Source organism: Canis lupus, chromosome 29, assembly GCF_048164855.1.
Source record: "Canis lupus baileyi chromosome 29, mCanLup2.hap1, whole genome shotgun sequence".
Taxonomy (NCBI): domain Eukaryota; kingdom Metazoa; phylum Chordata; class Mammalia; order Carnivora; family Canidae; genus Canis; species Canis lupus.
Window position 1 is genome coordinate 15,715,062 of NC_132866.1, and position 25,425 is coordinate 15,740,486.

The 25,425-nt window shown below is 41.5% G+C and overlaps 1 protein-coding gene across 5 annotated transcripts in view; it reads left to right on the forward strand.

Moving 5' to 3' along the window:
* Positions 1–3,893: 3,893 nt before the first annotated feature.
* Positions 3,894–25,425, forward strand: part of ABLIM1 (actin binding LIM protein 1) — a 284,940-nt gene continuing 263,408 nt past the window's right edge. For 2 of the 5 annotated variants that reach the window (XR_012020544.1, XR_012020549.1), the window contains exon 1: positions 3,895–4,079. Coding sequence is in view for 1 of the 5 variants with exons in the window: in XM_072805191.1 (XP_072661292.1) it covers positions 4,067–4,079 (13 nt within the window). In the remaining 4 variants the exon portion in view is untranslated. Of the gene's footprint in view, positions 4,080–6,173; positions 6,229–25,425 lie in introns of all 5 variants that reach the window. The other 3 variants (XR_012020547.1, XM_072805191.1, XR_012020546.1) reach the window with 3 other exon arrangements.

A 25,425-nucleotide genomic window follows, 5' to 3' on the forward strand; every position in this document is an offset into this window, starting at 1 on the left:
TTTAGTGGCCTGGCTTAATGAAGAGTCTTAGGTCTAGCTTCTTCAGCTTGTATATCTGTCTACTAGAATGCAAAATGTCTGTGAGGACAGGGACTTTATCTAATTGTTTGCCATACCTTCCTCATTGGCTACTACATGGTATAAATTTCAAACATGTTTGCTGAAAAGTCATTGAACAGCTCAGCTTGCCTTTTTTTAAAACTTGAAGTTATACAAAAAGTAGAATTATTGTCATGTTACTTATGAGAAATTTAAGTTCAGAATGAGAAATGATGGTAAGTCAGCAGTTGAAAACTGTGGGAGTAAGAATCAATATTCAATCATTTAAAAAATCAATAAAGAAGATGGTTACCAGAAGGGAGGTGGGTGGGGTGATGGGTAAAACAGGTGATGGGGATTAAAGAGTACACTTATGATGAGCACTGAGTAATGTATAGAAGTATCGAATCACTGTATTATACACCTGAAACTAATATAACATTGTATGTTAACTATATTGGAATTAAAATTTAAAACTTAAAAAAAATCAATAAAAAATAGAAATTACTGATAATGTACAATAAATTTCCTTCTTTTTTTTTTTTTTTTTTTTTAATAAATTTCCTTCTATTAGAAGTTGAGGGATACATGGGTGCCTCAGTGTTTGCGTGTCTGCCTTTGGCTCAGGTCGTGATCCAGGGGTCCTGGGATGGCCCGCATCAGGTTCACCACAGGGAGCCTGCTTCTCCCACTGCCTATGTCTCTACCTTTCTTTGTGTGTCTCTCATGAATAAATGAATAAAATCTTTTTTTAAAAAAAGAAGAAATTGATAGGGTATTTTTGGCAAGAATCAAATAGTAACATCTTCTTCAAACACAGACTGAAATGTATTTTTTCCCCTTAGTATATACAACTCCTTTTTATAATTTCAACCAATAGAATATAATTGTTTTCTGACTTTAAAAATTGGCACGTAGGGGCACCTGAGTGGTTCCAAACCTTGATTTCAGCTCAGGCCATGGTCTCAGAGTTGTAAGATAGAGCTCTGTGCTGGGCTCTACACTGAGTGTGGAAGCCTGCTTATGATTCTCTGTTTCCCTCTTCCTCTGCCCCTCCCCCCACTCACAGAAGCAAGTGCCAAAAAACTGGCATTTAATTTTTCTCTTAAAATTCTTTGCACTTTGCATATTGTTTTTACAATGATTTCTAAAGTATTATCAGTTATTTTAGATGAGAAGTTGTTAGAATGTTAAGCTACTAACAGAAACTTGGTGCTATATGGTAGGAAGAATGAGTTTTAGAGTTCTAACATCACAGGAAGAGATTCTGGGATGTCATGAATATCAAAGGTATATCAAAGTCTCATAACTCCAAAATATAAGCAAATCATATCATTTAAAAAATCTGAACTGATTCATAACTTGAAGGCTAATGCTAAATTCATAGGGAAAACTTACTCTATAGTCAAAGATAATCTTTGACAATAAACTTACAATTTCCCAAGCTGCCAATCAGGTCCTGAGTACTAACTGTGTATTGTGTAAGGTGTCTTATTTCCAACTTATATAGAGGAGTGTGTTAGTCTTTTATATAGGCACCTTAGGGATAAGAATAAGATCTGTTCATTTTGAGACTTTTGCAGTCTACCTGTATTTCTGGTGTGAGGTTTTCAGGATCAGAACTATTGTGGCAGTTTGAGAAAAGGACTGGATATTAACTAAGGGATGAATATAGAAAAACACATAATTTCGTGACCTCCCTATCTTACCAGTATGGTATCGGATATAAAAATGTCCTGTAATATACTTCCAGAACAAATTCAATTCCACAAAACTATCCAAGTCTCTGATTTCAAGGAACTTAAAAAACAGTTGGGGAGACAGGAAACATATATACCCAAACCATTCAACAGCAACGCACAGCATTGTATTAAGTAAAAATGGGTGGCTCTGAAAATACAGACTATAGAAGTTGAGAGAACGAGGAGATCCCCAGTGTGGGTTAAGGTAGCTGGAGAATATTTTATGAGGAGGCAATGTATAAGTTAATTTGGGCGAGAAGGGCATTTGGGAAGAGCAATGAGAATGAGCAATGGGAATGAGAGACATTGGATATTATAATATTATTGAGAAACAGGGGACAGTATCCCATCTACAAAAGTAGTTGTACTACAACATCATTTCCTTAGCGGAAGTAGCTAGAGATGATGCTGGGGAGGTAGGAGAGCACAGATTATAGAAGACTTTAAAATCTCTGTAGACCTTAGACTCCATGTAGACATTTCTATCTTGTTCACCATTACAACTCTACTATTTACTGTAGAGAATGGTACATGGTATATTTCAATGAAATTTTGTTGAATGGATTCATTGTGTAGATGAAGACACTTTGAAATGTTGAGGCTTTATCTTGAGATCAGTGGGGATTCACAGGAAGTTTGGGAGTGTGAAGATACCCGAGTATAAACAGTGTCTTAGGAAAACTATCCTCAAGGTTATAGACAGAATCACCTGGAGGAGGTGGAGACTGGATGTGGGGAAGTCAGGTAGGCTATTCATGTAATCATTCTTTGGGTGAGAAGGGTTAATAGTGGGTTGAGGATAGCCAGAAAGAAGAGTTATTGTGAGATCGAACCAACTGGATTGTGATTTATTGGCAAGTTTTTCACCTAGAATACAATAAAAAAATGTCAAGATGGATGAATGAGTTAATTTTTGTAGTGGGTAGTTGAATGTGAGAATTTCTACTTTCATCACTTATCTTTTTTCTAGTATTTCCTTCTCCAGATGATCATTCAATTGGGCTTTCTTTGATGATGCTCAATTTTCCACCAATTTGTTATCCCCCCCCCCCCCCCCCCCCCGGGAGCTATTATGTTCATCCGTTCTTTGAATACTTCTGGATTGTCACACCTATTGCACCTCTCAGGACGGATTTGGGAAGCGCCCACGTAGAAAATAACTAGAATGTGTGTTGTGAGCGTGCACGGAGGAATAGCTGACAGAGAAGGGAGTGAGTGTGAATTCCTGAAACTTGGAATTCTCCCACCAGTCTTACGGGTTAAATAAGGTGCTGTTGATTGTTCCGAAAGCTTAGAATTCCACGTCTTCAGTTTATAACTTCTGGATCTGGTGGCTTTGTTATGTTGCTTACTACCATCAGGCTCCACCATCAAGGTCTCTCTTCTGGGCTCTAGAAGGCTGTTTTTGTATATTCTTTTTACCCTGGCATATGGAAAAAGCGGATTTGTTTGGAGCGTGCACCCTAGTCTCCAACCTAGCCGAGCTGTGACACTTCAGAGGTGTCCACAGACATTCCTGGGGCGTCTCCGTTAAGCTAAGCTCTGTCTGCAGGGCTTACCTCCAAGGCCTCCGAAGAGGAGTCCCGCCCATCCCACCCAGACGACTTCGAAAGGGCTCGTGCGTGGGTCACTAATTCTGCTTTGACCCCCCAAGCATGAGCTGCCCAAGGCCTTGTACCCACTGAGGGCCAAGCCCCCCTGGGGCATCACTTAGGGGAGGGAGCAGAACGGCCCTTTCTTGCTTGCTTTCTCGGGGACCAAAGCAGGAGGCTGCAAAGCCCCTAACAGCAGCCACAATATTATTATTAATTATTTTAAATCAAGAATCCCAGCCGGGGGGGGGGGGGGGTGGGTGGGAGGGGAAGACGCAGACCCCTAGTGCACGCCCCACCTCGCTGGGGACAAAAGCCCCGCCTGGCGCCGCAGCCCAGGACAGGGTGGGCCGGGCCGGGCCGGGGCGGGGGAGGCGGGGGAGGCCCGGGGGCGGGGGCGGGGGAGGCGGGGGCGGGGGAGGCCGAGGGCGGGCCCCGCCCAGCGCGGGCCGCGGGCTGTCAGCGCTGCCGCGCCCCGCGGCCGGTCCCCGCGGTCGCCTCGGCCCCGCCTGCCGGCCTCGCAGCGGCCCGCGGGCGGCCAGGTGTCCTGCGGGCGGCGTCCCCGCGCTGCCAGCGCCTCCCCACGCGGGCGGCCGGCGCCTGTGCGCTGCGGTGCGTTTCGGGGGTAATTCCCTCCCCACGCCCGGCCGGGTTGCTCCTCTCCCTCCCCGCTTCGGCTCCCGCGCCTGAACCATGGCGGCAAGGGGTGAGTGGGGCCCAGGTGGGACCGGCCGCCGCCCCCGCGCCAGGCCCGCGGGGCAGGCAGGGCGGGGGGCACCTGGGCGGGCCCGGCAGGTGCGCGGCGCGGGGGGCTGCGGGGGCCGCGCTGGCCCCGGCCCGGCCTGAAACTTTGGCGGCGGATCCCTGGGCTCTGGGCGGCTGCGGGGGGCGGGGGCGGGGGCGGGGGCGGGGGCGGGGGTGTGGAAGGCAGCCCTCGCCCTTGACCTTGATCCCCGGATGTGGGTGAAGCGTGAGGGCCCAGGTCGGCGCTGGCTCACCTGGACGCGCCGCGGCTGGGCTGGGAGGGCGTGGGGGATGGGCTTCCCGCTGCCCGACCTGCTGGGGAGCCGCCCCAGGGGCTGTCCGGGAGAGAGGAAGAGGCATTTTTTTCCTCCTTTCTTGTTACCATTTTGCAGCTTGGGGATGGAAGGAATCCAGGGCTTGATGCAGGAAGATTTAAAGCTGCAGTGCTTATACCCCCATTTAAAAAAAAAAAAAAAAAAAAAAGTAAATTCCCTATACCTGTACTCCTCTTTAGCATTAATCTTCCTCCCACCCCACCCCCACCCCGCCCCACCCGTTTTCTTTCTGGAGTGAAACAATTACTGCAGGTAAAACCGGGTGAAAGTAAAATTAAAAAAAAAAAAAAAAAAAAAAAAGAAGGAAAAATCCAAATTGCTTTTCAGGCAAGAGTGAAGGGAATGTATTTTTTGCCATCTGGAGCCAGGGGTGATGCTGGGAAGAGTGGGTTAGTCATAGCTCAGGGGCTGCTACTATGAGTGAAATATTAAAGAGATCAAGTCATTGTGCAGTTTGCCAGCAATTAAAATGAAGTGACTTGGTTGCTCTGCCATAAGCGTTTAAGGAAAATATTGATGATCTTTAGAAAGTTTATTTGCAAAGCAGTAAGTACCACCCTTTTTGATACCGTAAAACTTGAAAGAGTTGCAGAGTTGTTTTTGTGTCTTTTTTTTTTTTTTTTGATTCTGAAGGGTTAACTCTGCTTTTGGAGGGGGGGCAGTTAAGGAATTTAATAACGTGTTGGATAATTTAGTGCTGCTTTTCAGGGTTCACTCTGGTGGCATGTAACGAATAGACTAATTTCTAATATTTAAATTTCTTTTTAAGGACTTTTTAAGGTCTTTGTTGATCTGGCAATATGGTCAGTTGGCTCCATACCTGGAAATGAGGTGGTAAGGGCTAGGTGGAAGACAGAATTTATATTTGTAGATACTGGGCTATAGAAGTGACACGAAGCCCCAAGATACTACCTGCCTAATATTGCTTAATGATTTGTGATTAAAGAAAATAAAAAAGAGGATGGAACAGAATGACTGGAGGGGACTGGGTGTGTGTATGGGATCTTCCAAATGATTCCAGCTGTACAATCTCTGAACTGTATTCTAACACCGAGGCTTTTGGTTCTGATCTCTGTCCTAAGTACAACAAAGAACATGTGAAGAATATCTCTTGTAGGTTGTAAAGGTCTCTGTGGTCAGAATCCACTTCTGATACAGTTTTACATCACCAAAACCCCTTAGTACAGTACCTTGCGCAATGTAGGAACCATGTAACTACTAGGAACCTGGTATGTCCTAAGAAGCATCAAGTTCATTAAGAAACCAAGCATCAAGTGCATTAAGAAACACCCCCCTCCCCCTCCCCACACACACACCTAGAAGTTTCTCCTTGTCTGTGGTCCTTTTTATTATAGGGTCTCTGTGGCTTATCTGAGGATATGAATGAGGATGGCCCCAGGGATTCAGAGGAGTAGAGCCTTAAGTTGGCCTTAGATATTTCTCAATATTTCTCACGTATTCTTCTTGAACCTGGTTCCAAGAAGAATGATTTGGAGTCAGACATAGACATGTCACTCAATTGTCTTGTTTTCTCTTCAAATTCTGCGTTGATAATTTTGCATTTAACAGTTAAAAATCTGACTAACATTGCGGGGGCAAAATGCCATGATAATTAATATCCATTATTGCAGACTTCTTGTGTGTCAGGTACTTTACATGTATTAAATCACTGAATTTTCACAATAACAAGTAGATACTGTTATTACCTCCCCATTTCACAGATGAAGGAACTGCGGTATTGAAAGATTGTGTAACTTGCCTGAGCTCAAATGGTTGGTAAGTGGCAAATCCTGATTTCCATCCAGGTCTGTCTGACCTCTGATCACATCACATGGTTTTATGGTCTTTCGTTATTAGTCCTTTGAATATTATAGTAAACATCTCAATCATTGATTTACCAAAAAGAAAGAGAAAAATGTCCTATCCTTGAGATTTAAAGGAAAGAGTCTTTGTAAGTAGGTTGGAATTCCTGATACCTTCAGGGTCATTTGGTAAATGCAGAGTGAAGGAAACAAGGCTACTTGACCCCTACTGTTGTTAACTTGCTATTCCCACTGTGTTTCCTCCTACTTGTTTTGAGGACGAGAACTTCTTACATCTTACAAATGACTGAGGATTTTTCCAATGTTTTTATGAAGCACTTTTATTTTTATGAATTTGTAAACAACAACAACAATTCCAAGTGATTAGCAGACTACCTAGTAGAATAGCTACTGAAATGAGCTCGTGTGGAAAAATGTCTGTTTGCCATTTATTTATTTACAAAAGATGTCAAAACTATGAGCTTTTTTTTTTTTTTAAAGATTTTATTTATTTATTTATTTATTTATTTATTTATTCATGAGAGTTACAGAGGGATAAGCAGAGGGAGAAGCAGGCTCCTTATAGGGAGCCTGATGCGGGACTTGATTCCAGGACTCCAGGATCATGACCTGAGCCAAAGGCAGATGCTCAACCGCTGAACCACCCAGGAGTCCCTGCTATGGTTTTCTAATTCAGATCTGCTCTCACCTCTTACTCCTGAAAGTATAGATAAGGCTTCAGGGTCAGAAAGTTAATGTGTCTATTTAAATACCTAATTTATAAATGGGAAGGTCTTTAGACTTTTGGAAAGATAAATGTCATTAATCTAAGAAATGATCTCTGCTTATTTCTAATATCTATGCTTGTAGGTTATGGTGGGGTAAAAATATCTTTTAAATGTTGAAAACTACTGAATTTCATAAGAAAAATGATTTTATTAAGAATTTTAGAGAGGGACGCCTGGGTGGCTCAGTGGTTGAGTGTCTGCCTTTGGTCCAGGGCATGATCCAGGGTCCTGGGATTGAGTCCTGCATTGAGCTCCTGTGGGGAGCCTATTTCTGCCTCTGTCTATGTCTCTGCCTCTTTCTGTGTCTTTCATGAATAAATAAAATCTTAAAAAAAAAAACTGGAAGAAATCTGAATCTTCATCCATTGGGGAATGAGTGACTAGGTTATGGTGTATCCATACAATGGACTATTACACAACTTTTAGAAAGAACGATTTAGCTCCAAAATGTGTTTGATCTGGAGGGATGGTCATGATACACTTAAATGAAAAAGGGCAAGTTTTATTTTTATTTATTTGTTTTTTTATTTTTTTAATTATTTTTTTATTTTTTATTTTATTTATGATAGTCACACACACAGAGAGAGAGAGAGAGAGAGGCAGAGACACAGGCAGAGGGAGAAGCAGGCTCCATGCACCGGGAGCCTGACGTGGGACTCGATCCCGGGTCTCCAGGATCGCGCCCTGGGCCAAAGGCAGGCGCCAAACCGCTGCGCCACCCAGGGGTCCCAAGCGCAAGTTTTAGAATAAAGTGTATGTAATATATAATCCCAGTTTTGTGAGCTATGTGCATGTGTGTGTGCTCTGTAGGCACAGAGAGTATCATAGAACAGTACACACCAGGGTTACTTACCTCAAAGGCAAGGGTGGGGAGAGGAGACAGCTGACTTTTCCTTGAATACATCTTTCTGTTTGCTAGCAAGTAGACATAGCTTTAAAAGACTGAGAGAAAAATCCAGTAAAGAAAAAAATGTATCAGTTCTTCCCCATTCATTCATTTTCTCAAGTCAGGGACATAGGTCTTTATTCATTCATTCAACATTTATTGAACACCTGTTATGTGCCAGCAAATGGTGAACAGGACCCAGTGTATACCGTCAAGGATCTCGTAGTTTTGTGGAAGAGACAAATACATAAATGCTTATAAAAATAGGATATGCTGAGTGCAGAGAGAAAGAGAAAGATAATATGGGATATATATAGAGAGAATTATGATGATACAAAAGAGTGACCCTGAATACAGCCATGGGGGTAAGGACCATGAGATCTTGAAGAAAAGAAAGTTGTGTTCTTGGAGAATGATCTGGATTCTTAGATGAGCCAGATGACAAAGAATGGATTGAGGGATAGGCTTTTTAGAGAGAGGGGCATAGAAAAGAAATAGTACAATGTGTGCTGACCTGGAAAGCAAGTTGGTGCAGGATTTAATGCTTGCCAGGGAGAGGAGAGCCAAATCTCAGCTGAGTCAGGAGATGCAGAGGGCACTTTGGGGAAAGGCCAAGGATGTAGGGAGCTTTGTTTACAAGGAGCTGTGGTTCCAGACAGCACAGTGGAAGGTTGTCAGTGGTGGCAGATGTGCAGAGGGAAGAAGCACAAGGCAGAATGGGATAAGAAGGGAGAGGAAATGAACAGGGATTGGGAGCTCCTCATCGTTTCCATGAGTCAGATTGCAGGAATGAGAGAGATAGTTTGGCATGATTGGCCTCAACTGTCCTTGCTTTGGCATTAGGGGCTTCGTTTGCAGACCGTGCTGAGTCCTGGGCTGTATCTACTGCAGGCAGAGAGATGGGCGAGGGCTGCCATCAGCTTTCTAGAGTAGCAGTAAAGCCCTCTGCTGGACAGTGGTTCCTTCCGCAGTGTTGGGGTACAGGGGGACTATAAAAATCAGAGCTACACTCCTTTTTTTTTTGTTTTTAATTTTATTTATTTATTTATTCATGAGAGACACACAGAGAGAGGCAGAGACACAGGCAGAGGGAGAAGCAGGCTCCATGCAGGGAGCCCAATATGGGACTCGATTTAGGGACCCCAGGATCATGCCCTGAGCCAAAGGCAGACGCTCAACCACTGAGCCACTCGGGTGTCCCAGAGCTACACTCCTTTTTGCTGACTTCTTCCACTTCTATGCTTATGGTGGGGCTTATCGTGGGGCTCAACAAACTCTATCTGTTCATTGATAAAGGGAGGACTTCCATTCTGTTTCTTCTTTCTCTGTTACTTCTTCCTGGAAATGGATGGCTGTTACAACCACCAGTTGCATCACTCCACCTTTATCAGTTTGCCAGGTTGATGCTGTAAAGATGAATGCATGGAGGATTTTTGTTTGGTGTTATGTGGGGGCCATTATTCTGGCCTGTATTAGCTAAGTTTTTCTTCTCTGTGAGTTACGGAGCCTCAAGCAGTTTATCAAGCTGAAGAAAATAAGATATATTTGTAAGCCAAGTTTAGCCATTATTAGTTTTGATATGAAAAAAAATCATCACAGCAACACATTACACTTCTAGAACTGTATTAAAATAAATGGGTTGTAATTCAATAAATGGATTTTTTTTTTTACATAAGAGAAATAATTTTTGACATCAGTATCCCACAAATGGGAGAATCATGTTCCAGAAAAGATTTTCAGAAGGTTAAATTGTTCCCACATTGGATCTGTAAACAGCATTACCTTTTTCTCTCTCTCTCTTTTTTTTTTTTTTTTTTTTATTTTGAGACCTCAGGTAAAAAAGTTTGGGCTGATCATATTTTCTTAGGTCATGGCTCACTGTCATCAGTTCATCAGACCCTTATCTTAGATATCTATTTATTTATTTCAAAATTTATTTATTCATTTTTCAGTAATCTCTAAATCCAATGTGGGGCTCAAACTCACCACACTGAGAGCAAGAGTTGCATGCTCCTCTAACTGGACCAGCCAGGTGCCTCACCCATTCCTTTTCTCCCATAGGGAACTATTCTAATACACTTGATTTGCATGTTCATGAGTTTGTAGCAAAACCAATTCTTAGACCAGCTCATATTTAAAACTATGAATATCAAGTCATTTTATGTATGTTCCATGTGTATTCTGTGTTTTTGAGGGCTAGTCAAGTTCTAAAATAACATTTTATGAACATATACATATTTCTGATCTTATTTGGAAGTTTTACATCACTTAATATAATACCATGCCTTATTCTGTTAGGGACTAACAGAATCCAGTTAAAAAGGTTAGTCCTCATCTCAGAGGAATGTAAACTGAGTTAGGGGTGTGTGTGTGTGTGTGTGTGTGTGTGTGTAAAGTTATATACACAGCTGACCAGAATAGGATGTGATAAAGATTATCATCGAGGTATGGGAGGGTCAATTAATTGTGGCAGCTGATAACAAGAACAACTTTGCTTCACAGAGGGGATGGAATCTGAGTTGGATCTTGGAGGATGAGTAGAATTTGGCCAGCAGATCACTAAAGATGTGCTTTCCTTTCAGAAGGAACAGCACAGGTAGGAACGTGGAGGAGTGAAAGCGGAGGGTACGTGAGGAGGAAAAAGTCTGGGAAATCTGGGGGCAGGAGATTTGTGGTGGGAAGAGGAAAAGAACAGGAAGACAGAGGGATGACATCTGAAACTGGTAAGCCTTTACATCAAAGTCTTTTCCTAAACAGAGAACTCCAAATGCAGAGAAGGGAAGTGAGAGGTCTGTTCTTGGTAACATTCAGAGTAACTTGTCCCTGGTTGTGCAGCTGCCCACAATGCATATTAAAGATGGTATTTTATCGCCAAATAATGTTGCAGTGAGTTACATTTTATCCTGACCGCAGTTCTCATTGAGGTAGAAATTTTGCCAAAAGCCCACTCTTGTGTTTCCTTTCAGATGGCAGACTAGGCTATCGGAGCCTTATCCTTAGCTTTGTACTGGACACCAGAACATCCCAGTGCTAAGAATGCTGCCACACAGGAAGACCGAATACAGAATGGCCAAACAACATGTTCAACTGTAGCAAGGGGAAGGGAGTGAGGCCATTCCCCCAGGAGAAGTGTGTGTTCTTAACTTGATCCTATTTTTATGTGCACCTGACTAATTCACTCAGTTCTAGGGAAGGAACAAAACAGCACTAATTAATAGAGCCCATTAAAATGAAAGATGCAATTTTGTAAAATTTATGGAACATTTCCTTTGAGATGGTAAATTAGTCTTTACCGTCTTTTATGGAGAAATATTTCTTTTTCATGAGCCTATGGTTTCAGGTTCTTCTCTAACTTAATCTATATCAGTATTTGTTGATATAAGTAGTACTAATCACTTGCTACAGTTTGACATTTTGTTGCTCCATTCACAAGATGCTGCTTAGTAAGACCTCAAATGTACTTCACTTGTGGTTGCCCTCATCTGCTTGATCCCTGGTTTCCAATGTACTTCGATAAAGAAAGGAAAAAGAATGTGAGTGGTTATTAGCATTTCACCCTGGTTAAAGTAGCAGGAATGATGATGATATTCTCTAGGAATATCATCCTTCTGTATGTCCATCCATCCATCCATCCATCCATCCATCCTTCCATCCCATAGACATCTATTGAGCCTTCCTAGAGTTCATAATCAAACACACATCAATGAAAATCCAACTGTCTGTCTGTACTCATTATATTTCATAATGTCACTAGGAATTGACAGCACATGTTGCCTTCACTATACTGGTATAGTATCATTGTTCTCTCTCAAAATGTGTAGTTTGTAAATGCAAAGCAGCTGTGCCAAAAGACCCAGTTTTGTTCATTTTTCTTAAAGGACTTTGTGAGAAACATTTTGAAGTTTGTTGTCTTCTCCTGTAGCCTGTCTTGTCTACCCATCTTAGAAAAAGCATGGCAAGGCTACACAGGTGCCTATGACTCTAGCCTATGGAAAGAGCCAGCCCTCCATTTCCTGCAGGCTCACCTGAAGCACCTTTTTTATCTCTTGTTTTCTACCATGCAGGTTCGGGTATGCTCTTTGCTTTTTTTGTGAATACCTTATGGTCTAGAACACAAATATCATCATTCTGTCACAGACAACAGCCTCAGGCCAAAACCAACTCATGTACAAATGGTACCAGAAACTGTTTTAGGGTGGAGAGAGAGAGAGAGAGAGAGAGAGAGAGAGAGGAGAGAGGAGAGAGAGAGAGAAAGAGAGAGAATGAGAGAGGAAAAGAGAGAGGGAGAATATATGTGAGCAATAGAGGGATTGATAGAGCTAAAATAAGATTATTAAACATTGAAAATAGAGAGATTGGATTTGAGTAAAAAAAGTATTTGCTAGGATAAATTGTTATTACATTTGTTCTTTATTGAGAAGGGAACAGAAGCCAGGGGAGTTGCAATTTATGTTAGTTATAAAAGGGATTCCACAGTTAAGGAAATGTATGCTTTCTCCTCTCCTCTTCCTCCAAGAATAGAATTGTCAACCATTTATCTGTAAATTTTTTGATAGCAAGCAAGACTGTGATGGGCAGTAGTTAACTTTTTTGATCTTTTGACCTTTCTCACTGATACTCAATCAGATAATAATTATTGAACCTTTCTCCTAAAGTAGCCAGATTTATTCCAATTGTCATTCATTCCTGGACTAATGGTACTCATATATTAATTAATGGAGTAATTTAACAAATATTTAATGAACACTCCAGGGTGAGGATTCTCATGGTTTTGGGTTAGAAAAATAGTAAAGGGTGTTAAGATTTGTCATTAAATGTGGCTGGGGCAATTAGGGGTTAGTCAACATTTGTTGCTTCCATTTGAATATATAATGTATTTTGTATGTACCATATAAGTAATCATCTAAATGTGATATTTCTGTCTAGCACAAATGCTAAACCTGATGGGATACTGGACAGCAGTTAGATAGTGGGCTATGCCAGGCAAATTGGGACCATGGCTTCCCTAATAGTTTCTAGCCAGAACATACTTTGGTAGAATTGTATTCCTTTGTCTCAAAAGATAGAATTTTGGTCAATTTCTGAATATTTATTCGTAGCATTAGCTACATTGTACATTATCAGCATCAAAATTTAAATTAAATCGTAGGCTGGCTGTTTCCTCCCTTTCAATCCAGCACTTTTTCTGGCTGTTCCCTGTCATGGGAACTTGGTACGTTCAGATGTAATTACTACTGTAGACAATAACATTTAGTACAAAGTCAAACCCAAATGAAATTTTGGAGTATTTGTGGGTTTTTTTGGTGGGGGGACTGTAATTCATGTTCTATAATAGAATTTACTTTCTATTGGGGTAAATTATCTAGTGCAGAGCTATTGTGGAATGGAAATGTTTAGTATCTTGGGTCCCTCTATGGTCATTTTATTCATTTATTTTTATTTTTGAGGGGGTGGGTGGAAAGGCAGAGGGAGAGAGAGAATCTTGGAGCCCACCACAGGCCTTAATCTCACAACCCTGAGATTGGACCTGAAATCAAGAGTCGGACATTTAACCTATCGAGCCAGGTACCCCCTACCCCGGTCAATCATTTTAAATGAACGGTTCTTTTTTTTTCTTTCAAGATTTATTTATTTATTCATGAGAGACACACAGAAAGAGAGGCAGAGACATGGGCAGAGGTAGAAGCGGGCTCCCCACGGGAAGCCTGATGTTGGACTCCATCACCAGATCCCTGGATCACACCCTGAGCTGAAGGCAGAGGCTCAACCACTGAGCCACTCAGGCATCCCAAATGAATGGTTCTTTTTTGCAGTTAATGCGGTTTTGAAGCAGCTTTAAAGTGTTCGATTTACCTGCGGTTGTTCTTGGACTCACTACCTACTTGATGACTCTCTCTGATGTATTGGAGATGTATTTCCCTAGTACGTTGCATTATTTTATTGGGAAAGTTATGTGATATGCATTTATCACTCTAAGGAATTCATCCGTAGTTTGTTTTATGATAACTGAATGGGCAAGTCCTTATTTAGTAGAGGTACATAGAAAATCTTTTGTCTTACTGAGCCCTCCATTAGACTAACAAAGAAAGCAGGCATTATGGGTCAAGCACTCAGAAATTACTTGCTGATTGACTAGAGATCATAGGACTCTGGTCCTTTGTTAGATTGTTTTTCTCAAGCTTATAAGAGGAAGCACTCTACATATAAAATTATTGCTATCCACATCTTAATAAATTAAAGTCCTTTATACAGTGTGTTCTTTCCCCAGCTCTATAATATCATTACCTATGAAAACAATATTTGATGGTATAAATGAAACTATTAGGGTCAACTTATAGTTTTTCCTGAGGAAAATACCCTGTAATATGTTTTGCTTAAAACTGTGTCCAAGGTCTTACTCAAGTTTCTCTTCTCCAACTGATTGAGAATTCATGTACAAAACACGTCCACCACAGGGTAGCCACCAGAGAACTGAATGGTAACAATGCAGGGAAATGAGGACAATGAAGTAAACAGCTATTTCTGGCTTTTCAGCTCCAAATAGGAATGAACAGAAGGAGAGGAGCCCCAGAGTCTGGGGGAAGGAGAGGAAGGGGGGAAAGCCATAATTTTTAAACCTTACAAATAAAATGTAGAAAAGAGGTTTAGGTTGGCAACCTCTAATGGATCCCAGGGAGACTTTTGTTGTTGTTGTTCTGTGTAAAACAAGAGAATCTTTATTTTGATTCATTTAAGCAATTGGGTTAAGTGATGATGAGCCTGAGCATCCAGTGATGATTTTAGTTTCTTTACCAGCTCCTTAGTTACTGTTTATTTTAGGAGAATCTATTCTGTGGCTAGACTTTATATAAACTGTAGAATTGTAGTTACAAATTCTGTGTTCGTGTGTCCAGTCATTCAATAAGTATTAGTTGAACACCTGATAAGTACTCAGGTTGTTCTTGGCATTGGAGTAAGACAGCCACTTACCACATGAACATATATAATGTGACAGGTGGTGATAAAGAGCTATAAAGAAAAATGAAGAACAAGTAGAAGAGAGACTGCTAGGGAAATGAGGCCAGAGAAGGTGCCATTTTATATGGGATGAGGGTGGGAGGCCTCTTTGATAAAGTGACATTTGGGCAGGGACCCAAAGGAAGTGAGGAGGGTCATGTAGATTCTGGCAGAGACAAACAATGCAAAGGCTTTGATGTCTGTCTTGAGGACCAGCAGGGAGGCCAGTGTGGCTGGGGCAGAGAGGACAGGCAAGAAGGAGGGAGAAGTTGGAGAGTTGGGGGATGTGATTGTCATCCTTGCAGGTTACTTTGAGATCTTGAGTTTTCCTCTGAGTGAGAATGATGGAGATGGGAGAGCCCTGGGTAGTTCTCAGCAGACTTGTGACTTGATTTGATGGAGTTTAAAAGGATTGCTTGGTCATGCATGTGGAGAATAGACTGTAGTAAGCAGGAAGACCAGTAAGGAGGCTATTGTAATGGCCAGAACAAGAGAAGATAGTGATTTAGAGCAGCTGGTGAGAAGTCACTGAGTTCTGGAACTATTTTTCTAAGGAAGTGCTTATAGGACTTGCTGGTGGGTTGGAAGCATGGAGTGAAAGGGAAAGAATTGAGGATGCCTCCTTTTTTCTGTTCCTTTCTTCTCTTCTCTTTCTCTCTTTTTATTTTTATTTTTTAGCACCTGGGAGGGTAGCATGTAATTAACTGGGATGAGGAAGAGTGTAGAAGGAGTAGGTTTGGGGAGTGGGGAATCAAGCAGTTCAGTTTGAGATATTTCTTAGACTTTGTATTCTGAAGGTATTTATTGTGCCCCTTTGACAGACGGAGGAAATGAGGCAGAGAAGAAGTAACTTGCCTGAGACCATCTCGATTTAAATCCAGGTCTTGTTAATGCCAGAGTATGCTGTACACACCATAATATTGCCTCTTTATATTAAGCTGAAATATATGCCACGAAAATAATGTATCTAGTGTTTATTTCTTAATTATTTTGATTTAATAAAAAATAAAAAAATCTTAATTATTATGATTTTTCATTATGAGATAATTTTCTGCATTTTTAAACATAGCTTGTGCTTAAGGGAAAAAAAACCTGTTATCACATTATTAGAAATTTTACCATTTATGAGTACTGTCGTTAGCACTGCAAAAATGCTACTGAAACATGAAGAAGCATATGACATTGATCCACTCATTCACTTGATGTAATCTTTGAATGCTTGGGAGTAGAGGGAGGTCCTAGTTCCTCTACTTACAGAGCTCTCAGTCTAGGGAAGATGAGTGACCTGTGTACAGAAATTGCCAGGGGCCAGTGGTGTGATGGTGGTACACATAAGTTGTCAAAGGAGCATAGAGGAAGGAGAGCGGTCCATCCTGGTGTATACTGAACCGAGGAAAACTTTACAAGCAAGTGATATTAGAGGAAGGCCTTGAAAAATGAGTGGAATTTGCAAAATGAAGAAGTGGTAGGAAAGTATTCCAAAAACAGGAAACAGCATGTTATTAGAATTTTAAAAATGCTAATTAAGCATAGTAAGCATTAAGAAGACATATGAAGTGAAGTGTAGCATATAGGAATGCTATGAGGAAAATTTAAAAATTACCTTTGGGAACATGAAATGTTTAAACCATTAGAGAGAGCTACGGTACCCTTGAGTAACAAAACAGCATATTGTAAAAATCCTCATTTCCCCTAAGTCTCTCTATAAAAAAAAGGGAAATCCCGATTAAAATGCCAGCAGACTTTTTTTTAAGGGATATGGCGAAATGATACTGTTCTTCATTTTGTACAATGAAATAGATGAAATTCTGAAACAGAAGTGTAATTAAGAGAGATTAGCCTAACTGAATATTAAAACGATATGACACTGCAGTAATTAAACCAATTTAGTTTGGAGAAAAATTCGAGTAGTGGAAATAGATTAGTGAACACCTATATATGGAATTTAGTTATAGTAAAGTGACATTTTAAGTATCTGTGTGAGAAGAGAGATTATTCCCTAAGTAATGTGGGGACAACTTACAAAAGTCAGTCTGGACCCCTTTCTTATTCCATATACACACAAAATTCCTAATGTATTGAATAAATAAGTATAAAATAAATGAAGCAATCAAGGCCTTGGAAGAAGACACAGGTGAGTTTATGACCTGAGAATGTTAGAAGGCTCCTGACCTTTTATACAGGACACAAAGCCTTAAAGTCATAAAAGAAAAGGCAGATACATTTAGCTACATAAAAATAAAAGACTTCTGTGTGGTTAAAAATACCACATTCTTCATTCTGGCTTGCAGTGCTCACAAGACCCCAGCTGAGCTGACTTGAACCCGGCCTCCTGCACCAGGAAAGTCCAGCCAGCGGGTAACAGGGGAAGAGGCAGAGACAGGCCTGGGATACCACTGAGGGCCTTTTTGAGAGCTTGGCAAAGGCTTTGAGAGTGTTATTAGTGTGAGGGATCACCTGAGGGCTTCGTTGAAGTTTTACTCTCTGCACAAAGCAGGCTAGACAAGCTCTGAGGATGGCGTTCACTTATTCATTCCATAAACATGGAGGGAGAGTTTGCAGTACCAGAGGGTGTAGCAGGAGGTACGGCAACAACTAAGGCACCGTCCCTACCTCAAGAGGCCACATTGGACCAGGGATTGATATCTGATTGGAAGGTCATGGTCACCTCCACTCTATCCTGCCTTCTGGAACATTCACCCTCCATAGGCTGCTCTGCTCGGAAGCCTTAACCCTTTTCCAGACACTAAGTGTCTGTCTACTCTAAGGTTAAGATCAGGCTTCCCTGTGACCCTGGCACACCTTTATCATTGGGAGAGAGGTAGCAAGGTAGGTAGGTATGTTCTACTGGAAAGACAGAGTCCTGAAAAAGGGACAAAAGAACAGGGGGAGTTGGTTAGAAGTGGCAGTCTAACGGAATCATTTAGCTCAGCATTTTCTCCTGCCACAGCCAAGTTTCTAAAGGGGTAAGGATATTCATTCGCTCGTGTTCAGAACATTTATTTATTTATTTATTTATTTTTAAGGATTTTATTTATTCATGAGAGACACATAGAGAGAGGCAGAGACATAGGCAGAGGAGAAGCAGGTTCCCTATGAGGAGCCTGATGTAGGACTTGATCCCAGGACCCTGGGATCACGACCTGAGCCAAAGGCAGATGCTCAACCGCTGAGCCACCCAGGTGCCCCAGAACATTTGCTTTAAGTGAGCATCCTGTTAGTGTCTCTTGAAGATGAGTCTGCCCTGGTTCCCTGAATCCCTTTGATTAAATCAGGGCCTTGCTTTGGAGACGTCCTTTTGCCCTGATTTCTCTGCTAATAAACAACAATTTGAGCTTGGTGGTATAACTCTATTTATCTTCTGATGGCTACACTTCCTCCCTTCCACCAGACTCTTTCATTTTTGTGTCTGTCAGCTGACACTGAACTGTGCAAAGTTGTCTAGGTGGCTGTACCCTCTGTGACTGTGAATTCTGAGGAGCCAAGTACACATTTTCCCAGATGCTAGGCCGCCTGAGAACCTGCAGCTGAGTAGACATTTAATAAGTAGTTACTGAGAAAATTAGGAGGAAAGGGTTGCCAGGCACCCAGTCCAGAGCTTGGTGGGAGACCCAGGCTGGGGGTGGGCCAATAAGGTTTCGTCTCAGAAATTTCTCAGGACTTGGAGCTGAACTCCTGTACGTTGGACGTGGTTTGGAAGTTCATTTCCTCGTCCTCCTCTGTACTGAAACCCGACCGAGGACAGAGCTGGCTTTTTCCTACCTGGGTGAGGACTGTTCGACGTGCAGATTCGAACCTGATCCGCCGTGTTCTTCAGTGGGCAGCGTCCTTGAAGGAGTGAGGCTAGACGCGTTGAGACGGCTGCTCTGGCGGGCAGGCACTGCTCCAGGCCCTGCATTTCATCTCACCACATCCCCTGTCTGTCAGGCCTCCTGGACTCTCCCCTGGCCCCTGCTTACACCCACGCTCCTCATTCCCACCCATCAGCAGGTGCCAGGATGTGGCAGCGACGCCGAATGGGGTGTGCATTCGTTATGTTATTGTGGTGCCCGCTGCATTTCAGCTGTAAATTAGCCCCCTTCACCCTGTCTCAGCTATTTCTAAGAGTTTCATAAAGTGTTGCCTCCCATGTGTCTAGGAATGAGCTACGTTCAGACATCCAGCTTGGCTAAAACCCTGCTGTCTTGGTGTACACAACTTCGTTGGGAACTGCCGTCTTGCAGGGGCCTCTGGTCACTTCTCCCACCCTTACCCAGTCTGGCCGCTAGCCTCCCTGAATTGGCTGGAGCTAAGCCGGGCCAGAAGCCTTCGCCACAGCATAATCAAGATCAAGGTGTGACTTAGAAAACGAACTACAAGCTTTTAAAAAAAATTTTGTTTAAAAATGATTAACAACAACAACAAAACAGAAAATAAAAATGATTAACATATAGTGTATTATTAGTTTCATAGGTAGTTTACTGATTCATCAGCATATAAACACCCAGTGCTCATTATATCACATGCCCTCCTTAATGTCCATCACCCGGTTACCCCATCCCCCCCACCTCTCCTCCAGCGACCCTCAGTCTGTTTCCTATAGTTAAGAGTCTCTTGTGGTTTGTCTCCCTCTCTGATTTCATCTTATTTTATTTTTCCCTCCCTTCCCCTGTGTTCATCTGTTTTGTTTCTTAAATTCCACATATGAGTGAGATCATATGATCATTGTCTTTCTCTGACTGACTTATTTCACTTAGCATAATACCCTCTACTTCCATCCATGTAGTTGCAATTGGTAAGATTTCATTTTTTTGGCAGCTGAGTAGTATTCCATTATATATATAATGAGCACTAAAATCAATCCATCCATTCCCTATAAAATGATCTACCTACCTACTTCCTTAAAAAAACTCCGCTTTGCCTTTTTACATAATATATCTTGAGATGTTTCCATATTACTTACATACAGATGTAGCTCATTTTTATGACTGCATAATGTTCAAGCATATGGTTGCTCCATACCTGATTTAATAGTCCTTTATCGATAGATGCTTTGCTTGTTTGCTTTAATAGACTGTGCTACACTGAAGATGTTTGTACATATGTCTTGCTGAGATTTTTGTTACACAGCCAGCAGTATTAGACTGTGACTTTTGGGAACTTTATTGGGAGCTTTACTGATAGTTCAGAGAACCTGGAAAAGGAGCATGGTCCAGACAATACCTCAGATACTCCTCTGTGGTTGACTTACCCTGTGCTCTCTCCCCTGGAGCCTGCTGCCTTCCCCCTACTCAGCCTCTGCCCAGCTAGGGGCACCTTCTTTCTTCAGCACTGGAAAATGTTACAGACATTTCCTTCATTTATACCAAGGTACAGACCACTTCTAGCCCCGTGGAAAAAAGGATATTTATCCTTGCTTCATCTAAAGCCAACCTCATAGCCTCTTATGGGATTAATTTCTCCAGAATGATTGACAGCAAGGGATCAATTGCTTTCAGTACAAGATAATCACAAAATAGTCCAGTGCTGATATATTTCTCAAAGGCTGGATTATTTATTCTTATTCATGGTCTCTTCTTATACTCCATCAAAAAAGTTCTGAAAATGAATTCTTTTTAAGGCTGACTCCAAATGTGCTTCCTTAAAAATTATCAAAAGGGCAGACCCAGGATCCCTGGGTGGCTCAGCAGCTTACTGCCGCCTTCACCCAGGGCGTGATCCTGGAGTCCTGGGATCGGGTCCCACATGGGGTTCCCTGCATGGAGCCTGCTTCTCCCTCTGCTTGTGTTTCTGCCTCTCTTTCTGTGTCTCTCATGAATAAATAAATAAAATCTAAAAAAAAAAAAAAAAAAACTTTAAATGCCAACTTTTGATGGCAGAAGATGGTAGAAAGAACCAGCAAAATGTCATCATCTTATTTGATTTTTTTTTTTTGTATATGCCTCCTCCTGTTGTTTTTGGTACAAATCAATCAAACAAAAAATACCAAAAATGTATTTGGCAAAGAGGAAATGCAAATTTGGGAAATGAGGATTGCCTATTTGAGTGTCCATGCAGAGCAATGCTTAGTTTCCTTATATAGCTCCTTGACTTTGCAACAAGCATCAGTGACTGAACATTCTTTCTGTAACAAGAATGAATTTGGTAGTAAAGAAAGGTTCTCTCTTTTTTTTAATAAATTTCTTTTTTATTGGTGTTCAATTTACCAACATACAGAATAACACCCAGTGCTCATCCCGTCAAGTGCCCCCCTCAGTGCCCGTCACCCATTCACCCCCACCCCCTGCCCTCCTCCCCTTCCACCACCCCTAGTTCATTTCCCAGAGTTAGGAGTCTTTATGTTCTGTCTCCCTTTCTGATATTTCCCACACATTTCTTCTCCCTTCCCTTATATTCCCTTAAAGAAAGGTTCTCCATCAGGCATTTCAATCTTTGGGATCATGATAGTCAAATTATACAACATCTTCCTCAGTTAAGGAGAGGAAGCATTAATGGATAAGTGAGGGGGGAAAAGGCTCTTACACACTTATTGGCTGTTATATGGTAAACATAGTAATTTCTTCTTTTGTATTATTCATCACAGAAGAACACATCTCTCATGAAATTGATGTTGGGATACTAAATGAAATCTGTAAAATATGACTTTAATGCAAGTTAGGACACATTTATTTTGAAAAATTATTTTTATCTTATTGACTAGGTCATAAAAAGGGATGACATTTAGTGGAAATATATATCATTAGCAGAATGCCAGAAGAAAGATGTTTTGTGAAAATTGTTGTCATATGTAATATACTTCTAGAATTCAGCAGAATCCTTCTGGAGGTCATGAATATTGATGACATGAACTATGGCTGAAGGGATATGCTCTGCCTTCAGCTTTGTTGAGAATATTGTCAACATTTTTATGTTCCTAAGCTGTCTCTTTTCCAATTTATTTCTTAGTTTTTTTTCTTGGGTTTTGTATTCTTCTTAAACTAGATTATGCATATGTGTGCACTTATTATGGCGAGCGTTTACATTTGCTTCTCTAAAGAAATTTTGAGGGGCATCTGGGTGGGTCAGTCAGTTAAGCATCTGCCTTCAGCTCAGGTCATGATCCCCGGGTCCTAGGGTTGAGCCCTGAGTTGGGCTCCTTGCTCAGCAGGGAGTCTGCTTCTCCCTTTGCCTCTGCCTCTCCCCCAGCTTGTGCTCTCTCTCTTGCTCACTCTCTCACTCAAATAAATAAAATCTTAAAAAAAGAAGTTTTTATATTGATATAATAAGGTTAACAACATCAACACACTGACAGAGCCCCTCGTGGAGATAATTTGGCAGGCTTTACTTTATTTGGGGAGCAATATTACTGGAATAGTAGAAGCAATATCTTGATTAAACCTGTCTGGCTAGCACCCTGTGCATTCATTCCACAAATATTTATTAAGCACCTGCTATTCTGGAGATATAGATGCAACATTGCACAAAACACATTAAAAAAAAATCCTTGCCAGTGGGAACTTACAAGGGAGCATGCATCTTGAGTTCTGTTAATTTCATTTATGTAAAAACTCTATTTATGAAATATAAGTAAAAATAAGTTGTGCATGTCATATGGTGATAGTACTCTGGAGAAAATGAAGCAGGGGTGGTAGTAGGGGGTGGAAAGGACAGGATGGGAGAGATCAGGGAAGACCTTTTGAGGAGATGGCATTTAAACAAAGAGGGGGAGAGAGCGCAAGCCACGTGAGTGTGTGCAGTAAGCGTGTTCTAGGTGGAGGGAACAGCCAGTGCAACCCCCAGCAGGAATGTGCTTGGAGTGTTTCAGGCATAGTGAGGCCAGTAGGAGGGGCCAGTCAGGGAGATGGTGAGGGTTTGAGGGACTGGTCATGTGCTTTGACCCACCATAAGGACTTTGGCTTTTACTCTGAGTGAGATGCGAACCATTGGAGAGTGTTGAGTGGACCAACACAGTTAAACTTTGACCCGAACTGAATGTACCTTTAATGAAAACATGAGAAACCCTGATCTGTGGCTTTAGGCTTGTTTACTTATATTATATTTGGTCATCTTTGGCTTTTGTGGTGTTTGTGCCTATGCACGCACACAGAGCCAGCATGAGGGTGCAGGGTATAAGCCCCCCCCCCAGAGAGTGATGCCTTCTTATCTTTTGCACTCTAGACACCTAACTCCCCTCACCTTCCTCCTGGCCTGTGTGTGTGTTGTGAATAACTGTGTGAATAAAACTTAGCTCTGGCAACTGTTACGATTTGTAGCTAGCAAACAAAGTGTATATCCTGTATTGCAAATCACCCCCATTGTGGGAACAAGAAAGAAGCAGATATAGCCAACGCATAATGGGCAGCCATTGCCTAATATTTGGCTTAGAGTGCTTCATATTGTCCAGAGGAATAACTACGAGAGGAAGACAAACCCCTTCCTTCTGTGGTTTCAGAAAGGAAAAGCTGTAAAATTAGATAACCATGTTGTGAAGGGTGTGACTAAGCTTAGAAATCAAGATGTGTCATGATAAATCATTATATTCTCAATGTACTCATGGATTTTTAAATGGTACACCAAAGAAATTACTAGGCAGTCTTGATTGTAATATATAATGTGAGCTAGAGACTCATCCCCTGGGACAGAGACTATATGGAGGTGTGACTCCTTTCAAACATCTCAGCTGCCATCCTTGCCTGGGCTTTTGTGACATGTACCAGGGTGTTTTAATTTTTTTTTAAAGCAAACAAAATGGAAGGAACAGATGAACTTATTGGACATGCATACACATTGAACAGAGCACGAGAAGGGCACACACAGCAGATATGACTTCTGAAGGCCTGGGGCTATGTTGAAACATGCTCGGATAACATTTTCATTGTTGTCTTTACATCTGCCTCTGCATATCTGACAGTAGAAGCATCATTACGGGATTGAACTGCATTTTCCCCTCTGGATTGCTTTTGTATAGATTGCATATTGTAAGCTGGTCAACCAAAGACGGTAGCTAATTTCATGTCTGTTTACTACTATGTGTGTTTTGTAAGGACTGAGAGATAGCAGATCGATGATGGCTAAAAATATAGTCAGCTTAATTCCCCAAACTTAGATCATGACTCCCATTAGAATGAGGGTTACTCAAGCACAGGACTTCTCATGGTCTATAATTCTTTCCCATGGTTTTGGCAGTTCAGCAGTTCAAGTATGATCATGTCATGGTTTCCAGTGTCTAATAAAGCCTACTAAGTGATTAATTTTAGGTAATTCTCTTTCTAAATTGTGAGAATGTGTAAAGAAAGCAATTAGAACATATGGACTGCAGTTATCAGTATCACTCATATCCTCTTTCTACTCCATTCTGTGTATCATAGCTATTAATTTTCTACAACTTGGCCTTGATTGCATGGCTTCCCTATCAAAAGCTTCCATGACTCCCATTGCCTCTTGAATTACCTTTAGAGTTCTCCACCCCTGGGGCTCCTGGTTGGCTCAGTTGGTTAAGCTTCTGCCTTTCTGGGACTGAGTCCCACATCAGGCTCCCTGCTCAGCGAGGAGGCTGCTTCTCCCTCTACGCCTCCTCCCTGTTTGTATACACTCTCTCTCTCACTCAGGCACCCCTAGGAAGGAAACATTTTTAAAGTTACTATTTATTGAATTCCCCCTGTCTACCAGACAGTGAGAGGCATTATAGCACTGTAGTTAGGATGAGTCTAGAGCCAGACTGCCTGGATTCAAATCCCAGCACTGACACTTATAGCTGGGTGACCCTGGACAAGTTCCCTCCCTTCTTTGTGCCTGTTTCCTCATAAAGAGCAAGTGTCTCATAGGATTGTTGAGAAAATTACATGAATTCAGGATTTAAGACAGTGGAAAAAGGATTTACGACAGTGCTTAGCACATAGTAAACACTCAGTTAATATTAGTGATTACTATTTGCAAACATAATATTTCATCCTAAGAAAAACTCTTACAGGATTTATATTACCCCCATTTTCAAGGGGGCAATGGGGGTTTCAGATTTACTCTCAGTGAGAGTAAAGATACAGCTAGTGAGTGGCAGAGATTTGGACCTTGTTTGTTTGACTACAATATGGGTCTTACCCATTTAAAAAATTGTTAATGTGGTGCTGTGTACCTCATAGGTGCTTAATAAATATCTCTTGAGTTGCAATTATGAAGCCACAGAATATACAAAAACGAACAGGAGTTTAGTTCAGATTTTGCCTCTGCCTCTTACTGGCTGTCTGAATTTCAGGACATCATTTAAACCTTGCCTCAGATTTTCATCCTCTGTAAAAGGATGGGAATAATAGCTACTCTATAGAGTAGAGGAGTAAATGTGTGGATTAAGTGAGATAACCAGTACTAACTGCCTCATGTATAGAAAGCGGTTGAGGAGTATGAGTTCTTTCCCTCACTTTTATTACTATTATTGTTGTTATTATTAAGTTATCATTGTATTAGTCAAATTTAAATACCATGAGAGACACAATTCTGGGGGCACCTGGGTGGCTCAGTGGTTGAGCATCTGCCTTTGGCTCAGGTT